The 13,262-nt window shown below is 32.1% G+C and overlaps 1 protein-coding gene across 1 annotated transcript; it reads right to left on the bottom strand.

The window, feature by feature from the left end:
* Window positions 1-7,045: 7,045 nt before the first annotated feature.
* On the bottom strand, window positions 7,046-11,633 carry LOC143067581 (toll-like receptor 4). The gene has a single exon (XM_076240929.1). It carries the CDS (start codon window positions 11,602-11,604, stop codon window positions 8,650-8,652), a length of 2,955 nt encoding a protein of 984 aa, XP_076097044.1. The 5' UTR covers window positions 11,605-11,633; the 3' UTR covers window positions 7,046-8,649.
* Window positions 11,634-13,262: the final 1,629 nt, after the last annotated feature.

The following is a 13,262-nucleotide window of genomic DNA, read 5'->3' as shown; positions in this document are numbered from 1 at the left end:
TCGAACAGATTACGTTGACCAAAATTAAATCTAATAAATGACGGCGGTGATTAATTTTTCTTTCCATAACACATAAATATAATAGAAAAGACGTCAACACATTTGACAAAATCCGATGAGAATTACAAATATAACATTAAACATTTAAACTAAATACATGAATTTGGGATAGACAAGTACCGTAACACGTCTTATAGTAATGCGAATTCACACTCAAGATAAGCCTATATGTTTTCATAAATTTGAATCCAGTTCCAAAAGTTGTAGTATCTCACAGCGTGTTTCAAAGATATTTATTAATCATTGCGATTACAAATGGTTTACATTTCTTCTCCCGCATCGTTATCTTTTTTGTAGCTAATTCCTCTCGAGTGCTGGAAGTTGTGGGTAGAACCACGGATGGGTCAAAACAACTATTAAGCGTTTAAAAAGTAAAAGTTATCATATAGTTTTTTGTAAATATTGTATGTAATTCATCTGCGCGTTAATAAGTTGATTAATGAAAATAAAATAAGCGTTTCTACAAGTAATGGACATAAGATAAGGATTTTTGTATTAATTGTATTAATTGAGGTAATAAATAAAGTTTCGGAATGGTATATGTATACTTTATTTCTAAAGCAATACAGCTTATGGTTATTATTCAACATTAATATTACGACAATTATAGGAGGCATAACAAAGTACAATATGACAATTCATTTATAAATTTAATGCAATAAAAACAAATATAAGAGTATGATATATATTAATTGATATATATATTAACAATATTGATATGTAACACATTTATACACGTTGAAAATTACATATTCTTTCGGAAATGTTTTTAAAATACTTTCCGAAATTATTAGTTTTTATCATGTTACGACATATAACAATTGTGTAAGTTTAAATATTTATCGATTTTCTCCAGTACTATGGTTTTATTATATTTCATAAGAATTTATTTGAATATAATACATTCTGAAATAAAATGATATTTATCTTCAACAGAATTACAGTTCCATGTATTAGTTATCAAAGGTACCAGGATTATAATTTAATACGACAGACGCGTGTTTCGTCTACATAAGAATCATCAGTGACGCTCAGATCAAAATAATTGTAAAGCCTAACAAGTACAAAGTTGAAGAGCATTGAGGACCAAAAATTCCAAAAAGTTGTGCCCTATACAGCTAAGGTAATCTATTCCTGGGATAAGAAAATCCTTAATTTTTTCGAAAAATTCAAAGTTTTGTAACAGGATATTTATAAAATTATCATATTACATATTCTAGCGTTTCTGTGAATGTCTAAAAACAATCCAGTCCATATTAAGTAAGAAGGGAGGCGGGGCTTATTTTATACACGGTTACTAGTGGTGTTACGTCCCTTTATAAAAACAAAACGGTACTAAGTAAAAATCTTAAAGGTTTCAACAGACGAAAAAATTGATGATTAAGATGGAAATAAATTCATAAAACACTGTTGAACCTAACAAGTTGTTATTGTTGGCTTCTGTTTTTGTAGGATCAAGATCAATGGAAGTAGTTTCTTATAATGCTAATAGTATTGAAGACTTGCTCATTTTGATAGGTCAATTATTATTATAGTCTAAATTTCACACGTTAAGATAGTCCGTAAGATAAATTCGTTACATAGTTTGCTAATGACGTACTACGGTATATATGGGGTCAGTCAATTCCATATGGGAATTCGAGCTTTGCTCTCACCCTATATGGAATTTACTGACCCCATATATACCGTATCAGGTCACTAGCACACTATGTAACTAATATTATCTTACCTCATATACATTTCTAGGAATATGATTGGTTAAAAGCGTCAGCGCGGAGACCGTGTATATTTCATATTAGGTTTTTATGGAGGCGGGGCTTATTTCATACACGGTTCGTTGTGGTGTTACGTCCCTTTAAAGTCCATATTAAATTAGATAGAAGGCGGGGCTTATTTCATACACGGTTAGTAGTGGTGTTACGTCACTTTATGAAAACAAAACGGTCCTGAGAAAAAAATCTTAAAAGGTTTCAACAGACGAAGAAATTGATGGTTTAGATTAAAATAAATTCATAAAACACATTTAAACCTAACAAGTTGGCATCTGTTTTTGTAAGAAAAATGGAAGTAGTTTCTGAATGCTAACAGTATTGAAGACTTGCTCATTTTGATAGGTCACTAGTCTTAATTTCACACGTTAGGACAGTGGGTGAGATAAATTCGTTACATAGTGTAACATAATGTTACAACAAATTAACACACAGCAATATAGAATACCGCAAAACAACTATAACATATACATTTTTTGAACCTCCATAACACACACGACTTAAGAATAGCTATATAAAGAAATGTTGGACAACTAAAAACCAAAATCAATTAAACAGAGACATTGATAGACTCTAATTCATTTACTAATTTCTGTTCAAAAGGAAATAACTCAAACGTTTTTCCAGGAACCAGTGATGTAAACACAAATTTAGAATCAGCATATCAAATAACCTAAAAAAAGTTTTTAAAAAACAGACTTTAAGAAGAAAACTAAGCATTGACCAATGAACCAGAAAAATTATATCCAGATCATATGAAACATACCAGGCAGACCTAATGTTTCTTAAATTTACCAAATATACTACACCTATTGCTGTAGTATCTGAAATATGTACTCGACCACTCAAACCTTAACCTTGTTCACTGATCTATGAAATAAGGTCGCGATTAAGTGAAAACTGTCTTACTGCCATGAAGACCTTGCAAGGTACGCACATACCAAAGGACAAGGTACGATAAGCATCAGAGAACGGCCCCCTAATTTCGTTCAAATTAAAAGTGACTTGCTATTAAATATAATACATTATTTTTAAAGTTTAAAACCTATATTTTTGTAAACATCAATAGATTTTTCAACTTCCGTTGATATTATTCATGCCCTGTTGCTGTAAAGACCTCAAGATTCTGGAAAGGGGCAGAAAAATGGCAGTTTCCAAACCTTTTTCTGCATTTTAAACTATGAGCGTACCTACGACCCACGATCATATTTATACCAGGCATTCCTTGAACATAAATGTTGATGCAGTTCAAATATTTTAGTGGGTCGTAAGTACGCTCATAGTTAAAATTCAAAAAAGTGACAAAAAATCGTCGTTGTTTTCATTGAATCATCGAAATTTTTAACCGAACTGCGGACCGGAGATGATTTCCGGTATATACTAGATCCGACGACGGAAATGTATTCTTGCTACGCTATAATAATGGCTAGTTTCTTTAGGAAGAAAAATAAACATATTTGAGACAGGAAAACAGGATATTCCTTTACTCATTATTCTTGAATTTAAAGTGACATTTTAGCAGACCGTCGAAATATGACCCAAAATTAGACGGAACTGTGATAAACTTCAGAAAAATACTGGGAACGTAATTGTGAATGAATATAATAACTGGTTCATACTCAAAAAGTGCATATACGTATTTTGTTTCATAATTGACAAAATCGTCGCCCTGGAATGTTTTATCTCCGTTGACCTTTTTGTGAAAAGTGCTTTCTTTCACGTCCGCATTTCTACCAAGTATGGCATGCCAAGTTAACATTTTAGACAATCATTTAATAAAAATACAGATGGCGAAAATAAACTACAGAACTGTGAATAATAACATACATTGTTATTCATATCACATAAGTAGACACCATGTGACAATTTTAATTAGTTAATTGTGTAAGTGTAACAATAATCAAGATTAAACAAAACTATCCAACACTTTTATGATCTAAATTATGTATCTTGAGTTAATATTTTTTTGGTCATGGTGTTGAATTTATTGGACTTATTATTTGTAATTGTCACCTGCCTTCCCGTTGTTCTATCTTGACGACAACGCGTGCTACTTCGTATTTCTTCTAAAATAACAGCACTACATGTATAATGAATTTAAACATATTCAAAAGAATAAAAGCTTCTTTTATTTTTTAATCAGATATTTACACGTCAAAGAAAATAAAATAAGTATTGAATATGAAAGGAATAAAACTCATCATAATTAAAGATATCTTGCTTGTAAGACGTGTGTTTCGCATACAAAAGACTCATCAGTGATGGTCGAATAAAAAATGTCAAATGACCATATTGGCTCAAAATTCCGATTTTTTTTTTTTTGTGAATAAAGGTTATTTATTCCTGAATATATTATCCGTAGTTTTTGCAAACAATATACAGTTTTGTTAACAGTTAATAAAAGTTACTATTTCAATAATAATTCATGTTTACACAAAATGCTAACTTTTGGACATCATGTTGCTGCATGGGTTGTTTGTTTCATTATTTTTTATTGTGCTATACCTTAAAAGGTTACAGTCCGTTGAAAGACATATTACCCTAACTTGACACTCCGATCCAACTAGTTTTTGTTCTTACCCCTTAATGCAAATTGATTAACGGAAATCAGCAAATACCAATTTTTAAGTCTTAAGTTTGACCAGGCCGGTGTCAGAACCCACGATATCAGGCGTTTTAATTCATTTATTATATTTATTGAATTGTACAATGAATTAATAAAAGGGTGCATACTGTAAGAATCCATCTTATATGAATCCGCGCTTAAACATACACATCCACCCACAAGAAATAACTTTTGCAACATAGAGTGGGAGGCCCATATTCGCCGGGGACACAATTTCGCCGTTTTATGATTTTGAGGTATAAACACTTCAAAGGATGGCTGAAATGGAAGAAAATATGCCGATAAATTATAATTTTATAACAAATATGATTATTTTTTAAACTTTAACAAAATTACGGCACTTACTGCAAAAGATCGAAAAACGGACAACAATTTTCGGTCAATTTCCTGAATGAAAAACAGGATTTTCAAAGATTTTTTTCTTAGTAATTTTTTGACTGATTGGCCTAAATTTCTGTTTTTTACACCTTTGAAATGTCTGCTGTTCATCTATAATGAAATTTATTTGATAAATATTACAAAAAGCTGCATTTATTTGGTTTTAAATAGATGTGTAAAAACGGCGAATATGTGCCCCCCATTGACAAAACTTCAGGAAATTTCAAGCACCCTTTAATTTAACTTTACAGATAATTATTTTCAAACAAACATGTTTTCAAGCTTAGGAATGTTTTGCATTTGAAGTTATCTTCATATAGAAATATCAGTATACGTCAAAAACATAACTATTCTTCTTCTTTTTTGGAATTTTATTCTCATACACACTTGTCCCGGTCTACACTTATTTAGTTTTTATACATTGACATGATATTTGGCATACAGTGTATAGCCATGACTCAAATATCATAAGTCTAATTTTGTTTATTTTCTTTGGTTACATCTTCTGACATCAGACTCGGACTTCTCTTGAATTGAATTTTAAATGTACGTATTGTTATGCATTTACTTTTCTACATTGGCTAGAGGTATAGGGGGAGGGTTGATATCTCATAAACATGTTTAACCCCGCCGCATTTTCGCGCCTGTCCCAAGTCAGGAGCCTCTGGTCTTTGTTAGTCTTGTAGTATTTTAATTTTAGTTTCTTGTGTACAATTTGGAAATTAGGTATGGCGTTCATCATCACTGAACTAGTATATATTTGTTTAGGGGCCAGCTGAAGGACGACTCCGGGTGCGGGAATTTCTCGTTACATTGAAGACCTGTTGGTGACCTTCTGCTGTTGTTTTTTCTATGGTCGGGTTGTTGTCTCTTTGATACATTCCCCATTTCCATTCTCAATTTTAATATCATTATGACATTTACCGTTGATCTCAAGGTCCAATTAATTGACCTTTAACTTTCATGGTTAAATGATTGTCCAACCCTTAAACCATATATGTTCTTACAGGCTATGCCAGTTTCTTTACTGCACAATAGGCTTAATTTCTTAGGTCAATTAATGCCTCGTTAATAACTCCAAAAATGATTTATACACCCCCCGTTTTTGCCTTGATAAGTCATTTCTAATTCACCATAGGTTTTGTACCCATGCAGAGGACACATTCCAACCCCTTCATCATATTAAATCGTAATTGCCTGGATTAGACATTTTATTCCACACAATGTCTGTAAGTGGTACAAGTCACGTCTCTTTCGTTCCATTAACTGTTAAGTATCTTTAAAAGCTGTTCAAACTCATCTCAAATTATTAAATCCTATATATTCTTGTTTTCATGAAAAGACTTTCACATTGAAACAAAGATTTTGTAGTGGTCTACAATTTAAAAAAATGTTTGATGTTGCTTAGCAAGATGTGGGATTCTATACTCGATGTAGAATTCGTCCAAAAAATAATGATAATCTAGATGTTTATATTATAGTGTAACACCGTATTAGGAAGTATATTCTTAAAAAATAACTAAGCTCATACTTATAAAAATATAAGAACCTATTATTGCATAGTTGATATGCACTTATTATGTAACTTAGTTGTTGATCAGCGTGTAGTGACCTACAATTGAACTAAGTTTTCATTTCTAACTAAACATGTTCACAAACAGACAATCTGCATTGCATTCAATTTAATTTGTTCAATAAAATGACTTATTGATTTGTAGTTGGCTTTAATTCAAACATGTTTTGCTGTTGCTAAACAACACTTGTGTTGCTATACTCAATACGGAATTTGTATTTAAAAGAATAAAAAAAAGATGTATATGAAAAAATATTGGAATGAAACACCAAATGGAAAGCAAAATCTTCAAACAACAGCTTAATTCATACTTAAGAGGGGCAAGCACCAATTTTTTTAACCGTTGCTAGGCAACATTTGTGTTGCCAAGGTTGTTTTTAAGCATATAATAAACAAAATCATAGTTCTTCTTGGACAAACAATATCATGTGCAAATATTTAAATTTTTACTGATAAAGCAATTAATATGTGATAATTTTCATTCTTAATAAAAACCGTTGCTAGGCAACCTTCCTTTCACCGGAACACAATAAAATCATTATTTTTTCAAGTGTCTACACTAAGACCATCATTGATATCAATTTAAACTTATTTGGAGAGGGGGCCAAAAATAGCCCTTATCATACCTTGTCCTTTAGTTGTTCTATTACTCATGATAAGAAAATTATCTTAACATTTTTTTTCAAGTAGTCACTGAACCATAAAAATGAGGTCAAGGATAATGGTCAGACGGAAACTTCGTAACATAAGGCAGCTATATACAAAGAATGAAACGTACCCCTTCTCGAAAGGTTTTAAAGAAGTTAGATAACGCGTCGCCGCCGCCACAGGATCACTATCCCTATGTCGATCTTTCTGCGACAAATGTATCAAGCTCGACAAAAATGAGGTATATTTGTTATGTAAAATATCGTATTTTAAAAACCAAACAGTAAATCAGATGTTTATTTCCATTGTTAACTATATTTTATACTTTCATAAATACGTATTTTTAATCTTAACCTTTAAGTACTGATTACAATAGTAATGATATATTACCGTAATAGGAAACCACAGCATGTTTTGGGTTAGTTGAACGAGATATATACATTTCGAAATTAGATCTTTTAATGTTTAGTTTTATGATTGGTGTTGTTTCCTTTCATCTGCATTTCCAAGCGTAACTTAATAAAAGAAACGAAAATAAACATTCCTCACCCTCATATATAATACGCAGTATCTTCAAATTACTTGGAAATGTATATGGCATATATGTATGGCCATTATTATGCGTATTTGTCGTGTTAGTAGCTTGTTGCTTAAGAAAATATGTTGAAATCTATGTTAATAAAAAGTGCATTTATATGTATAGTCTAGTTGGTCAGGTAGTCTAATGGTGTCATACCAATAATTACTCCCTCAAATTTAGAACGTATGTGAAAGTAGGCCTACTCGGAAAAAAATAGTGCATTTGATGTCAGTGTTTACTTAAACTAACCAACAAATTGACAGAAATGAAACTTCTGGTGAAAGAGAAATATATTAAGACCATTTTGAGCTAAAATTTACTTGTTTATGAATTTGCATTCAAAATTGAGGATTAATGCACTTCATAGTATACTAATTTAAGATTTCCAGAAAACCAGGGGTTATGTTTAGTGGTACCTCTATTCGGAAGACCTTTTCTTTTTTATATGATTTTAAAAATCTGTTGAAAATTGGCATGTAGAAAGGTGATATCTGTACGATCAGGATATACCTGGTTTCTATGAAGTTAAACCTAAGGTAAAATATTTAGAAAGCTGTGAAAATTGTAAAATTTGGTTGAACAGATAGGGACTTTTAATTGGTGGTATGACACCTAAAGCGAAGAACAAAATGCAGGCGATATTGTCTCGATTTCTCAATATCATGTGTTCGAGGCCAGACAAGAAAATAACAAAGAGTTATTATGAATATGATATGTGTTTTCGGTCGTGTACACTTATAAGTTTAGTTTCTTTTTAATCAGAGTTCGAACTATTGATTAAAAGTTCCGTTTAGCATCACTCTTCAAACACAATCTATATTTTACATAATTAACTTACGAATCAGAGGGAAAATAATGATATTTGTTACATCGAGATATGTCGTCCATATCAAATTAGTATTATTATCCATATCATAACACTAAAAAGCTCTTTAAATATTACAAGATGGTTTTTATATCAGTTTAATGCTTGTATCCTATTTAAAACCGAGATTCTTTTAGCATTACTTCAGGTTTAGTTTTCAATTGCCGTCGTAAGCAAATCCAAAAATGTATCATCATCATTGAGATATTCTGCAAAACTCAAATAGGTTTCTTGTCCTATCACTTCCATTATCCGGATGGGTAATTCTTTGAATGGAATATCTTCCATTAATATAACAATTATAATGTTTTCCCTCTCACGTGAGCAAATTCCCTCCGTGAGAGCAATGTTAAATTCATAATTACACCAAGTAGACTTCAGAAATTCACGTGTAATTACACAAATGGTCTTTCTGCTATGGTGAATACCATTTATTATATTTTCGGCAATTTCATTCCCTGGTATAAAATCGCGATGATGAATGCATAATCTCTTTCCCTTTTTCTGTTCTAGTTCTATCAAACGATTTATTACAAAATGTCGATCTTGGTCGGCATATGAAATAAATGCATCAAATGCATAATTTTGGGTGACATGGAGTGGTTCGTAACCTCCAAAATATTGTCTTTTGAACATATGAAACGAATACTTTAACCTTATTCTATATCTATAGGCAATAGCTCCGAAAATCATTCCAAGTGCTACAAATAAAAATAAACTAGCTCCTATAAGTAATCCCACCTTAGAATTACACTGCTTCTGTAAGATTAACAGTACATCTTTGACATATATAAGTTCTCGTTTGCTATTCTTGCAAGTGACATTCGAATACGATGCCATTCGTTTTCGATTTTTTTTATACCAGAGAAGAAAAGAAAGAGAGTCACAAGAGCATTCAAACGGGTTGTGCATCATGTTAATTTCTATACTCCGTGACGTAATTTTGTCAAGCTTTTGCATAGCCTTATCTGAGAGGAAAGTGATCTGGTTATATGACAAATCTAAAACATTAAGATTCCATAGATGAGAAATGGTAACATTCCAGTCAGTCAGAAGATTATGACTGATGTCAAGAGTTTTAATATTTAAAACATGAGCGAAAAAATTGTTTGGTAATGTAGTTATCCGATTTGAAGATATATTTAGAATTTTTAACTGCAGCTGCTTTTCAAATAATTCCCCGTGTTCAAATGTTTCCATGTCATCTCCAAGTAAATTTCCCTGTATATATAGCTCTTCTAGATTAATGAATCCAATGAAAAAATGTACGAAGATGTTTAAACACATATTTTCAGACAAATCTAAAATCTTAACTTTTGTAACATTACAAACGGGTCCCTGGAAATTCTGAAAATTATTTCCACGTAAAGAAATGTGTTCTAAAGTATCATTGCTCATCCAATATGGAATGATAATGTCTCCGAGATTAGAACTTTCATAAAATATATGTTTTGTATTTGGTGGAATTGCGTTGACAAAGGAGAAAAGGGGATCGAATGTGCAGTCGGGAGGTGGATATGGTTTGGTGTCTGTAGTCGTTACAGGTAGAGGTGACTGGATATCTAAAATCGCTAGTGTTTGGTATGGTTGGATATTTGCAACTGTTATATGTGGATACGACTGGATATATCGAATCTTTGAAAATTTCTTAGAATCTTCATAGTTTACAGAATCCGAAGAATATGTTTCAGCTATTAAACCTAATTCGTCCGATTTATAAGGTTCCTGACGTTGTTGTGCATATAAGCCCACATTTTGTTTTTGTAACATCCAAGATTTTCGGTCTGATAAACATTGAAGTGTATCTATGAAATCGTTACAAACGAACCATCCAGAGTGTACTTTTTGTGACTGGGTTTGGTCTTGAAAACTCAGAAATAAGGAATGAATACCAGTTAATGTGAAAATTCCGTCAACTTTATATTTTTCTAACCGTAATCGGTTGCCCATAAGACTCAGTACCCTTAATGTTTTTGGTAAGTAAGTCGGGGCTAGATCCTCTGTCATCTCAAGTCTGTTCCCATCCAAATACAATTCCGTTAGATTTGTGTCTTTAAGTGGTTTTATGTCATCAACAAAAAGAATAGTACTTAATCCGTATGGACAATAGATTTGGTTAGCCTTCAAGACTTTGATATCTGTCTTTGGTAAATCTTGTGTGATGTTACGCAAACCACAAAATCCTAACATCGAATTGAATGATATATCTAAACTCCTTAGCTTTGTCAATTTAGCTAATGCTCCTGACTCAATGCTTTTCAGGTGTACTTCGCTTCCTGATGTGTTTATCTGAATGTATCGATTTAATGAAATGTCTAAAGACGTTATTTGAGATAAATTTTCAAAATAATTTTCTGTGATAGTCTCAATTCCGAGATTTGGCAGCATTAGATTATTTATAGATAACGCTTGTAGATTTTTCATTTCTGCAAATACGTGTCCGAATGTTGTGGTCAAGAAGCCATCAATAACTAAGGTACGGAGAGATTTTAAGTGTTTAAAAACTTCATCGGGATATACGGGTTCAGTTGTGTCAAATCCGTTCTGACCGATATCTAGATAGGTTAAACTTTGAAGATTATTAAAGACATTTTGTTGGAATACCGTTCTGTTGTAGCTCAGTAGGTTATGGTGAAGATCTAAAACCTGAAGCCTTCTAGAATTTACGAAGGGATAACGTCCGAATGAATTGATCTTATTCACTGACAAATCCAAATGAATAACTGATTCCGGTAATTTTCGACCGTCCAATACTCTGTGAAAATCATTATTTCTCAAGTTAAGTTGTTGAAGAGTTTTCAACTCTGATAATGAATAATTTTCAGATCTATTGATTTTATTAAATGAAAGATCCAAAATAAGTAATTGGTCAGGTAACAAATTAGCGTCTGGAATATATTCAAGATTATTGTGGCTAAAGTTAATTGTTCTGACTGTTTTATATAAACTGAAATTTGGATATCTGTTTAATCCATGGTTTACACAATTTATAACTATACGATTGCAGTCACATTTTGCACACGTTTTTGTCATATGATCAACAGACAAATAACATACTGGAAGTAAAAGTAATCCTAACAAACTGATTATCAATAATATAGACATCCTACTTCACAAAAATATCACGACGTTTGAATCGCTTCCTGGTTTGGATAGGCACACTAGAATTAACAAAGTTTAAAAAAAAAATCAGTTTCTTATTACATGACAATGTATTATGTTATATACTACAGCTGTGATATTTGCGTAGTCAAATTGCTTTTAATGTATAATCATTTGTAATATACATCCAGAGACCCGATATTGCCTTGTTTAAAGTCATATGAAACCTCAAATTAAAAAAAAATATGCATATGTTTTTTATAACTAAATGGATAGTTTTCATTATACAACTTATGTACATATACTTATTTTTGAGGAAAATTCTTTAATTTATAAAAAAAGAAGACGTGGTATGATTGCCAATGAGACAACTATCCACAAATGACACAGACATTAACAACTATAGGTCACCGTACGGCCTTCAACAATGAGCAAAGCCCATACCGCCTAGTCAGCTATACAAGGCCCCGATAAGACAATGTAAAACAATTCAAACGAGAAAACTAACGGCCTTATTTATGTAAAACAATGAACGAAAAACAAATATGTAACACATAAACAAACGACAACCACGGAATTACAGGCTCCTGGCTTGGGACAGGCACATACATAAATAATATGGCGTGGTTAAACATGTTAGCTGGATCCCAACCCTCCCCCTAACCTGGGACAGTGGTATAACAGTACAACATAAGAACGAACTATAAAAATCAGTTGAAAAAGGCTTAACTCATCAGAAGGACAAAAATACAAGTGGACGTGGCCGGATACTTATACATCCCGACACAAAAAGACACAATGAACAGATCTGAGAGTACTCGCAGTTATCTGACAGCTAGTTCAAAGCCATTAACAACTTATAAAAAAATCATGCATCTAAGACTAAACTATCAATCCGTACACATCCAACATCCAATGGATTTAGTGTAAAGACGTCATAAACAGCCAGAGAAAAACACGACTTTGTGCAATGCCAAGTTACAGGTATCGACAGATTGTAGATCCATGAATATGTATATGTATATAACATACTAGTAATATTTAGTTAGCTTTTAATTTACTGATAACAAAATCAAATATTTATACCAATGAAAACAATATTTAATGATCTTATTACAGTGTTGAATAGGTAACCTTTTAAAATAAGTTTATTTAAAGGAGCGACAATTTTACATGGATCATTTCTAAATTTCCGGGCACGGTTAACAACATTTCCGTAAAAATAAGTTTGAAATAAGTTTCCTACAGGTACAACCAAACTTCAAAACCAAATCTTTATATCTATGGAAAAATTTAGAAGAAGTTTACTTATTTTTAATTGCTTGCTTCCAGGAAGCAATTCGCCGACATATTTTCCGTATGCATAGTGACCTGAGTGTGACCCTCCTCGTAAAAATCCGGTGATCGCAATACGCATGGATCTGTCATTAAAATAAACTATCTGAGTATACATGTTAAACACAAGTCATGCTCAATACCCATGCTTTTTGTTATTTGTTTACTATAAGGTGACAATCGGTAATTTTCGGCTTCAAAATACGGCATTTAATGAGCAGCCATATTTGTTAAATCATAACAGACACACGGTGGGTATGGTTGTCCTGCGAGAGAACGTTCTGTGCTGGTGATTCGGTCCTGACGGGTGCTGGTGATCAATGAAA

This window comes from Mytilus galloprovincialis, chromosome 3, assembly GCF_965363235.1.
Source record: "Mytilus galloprovincialis chromosome 3, xbMytGall1.hap1.1, whole genome shotgun sequence".
NCBI classification, from domain to species: Eukaryota; Metazoa; Mollusca; class Bivalvia; order Mytilida; family Mytilidae; genus Mytilus; species Mytilus galloprovincialis.
The sequence above is the reverse complement of the archived record's forward strand: the minus strand, read 5'-3'. Positions and strand labels throughout refer to the sequence as shown.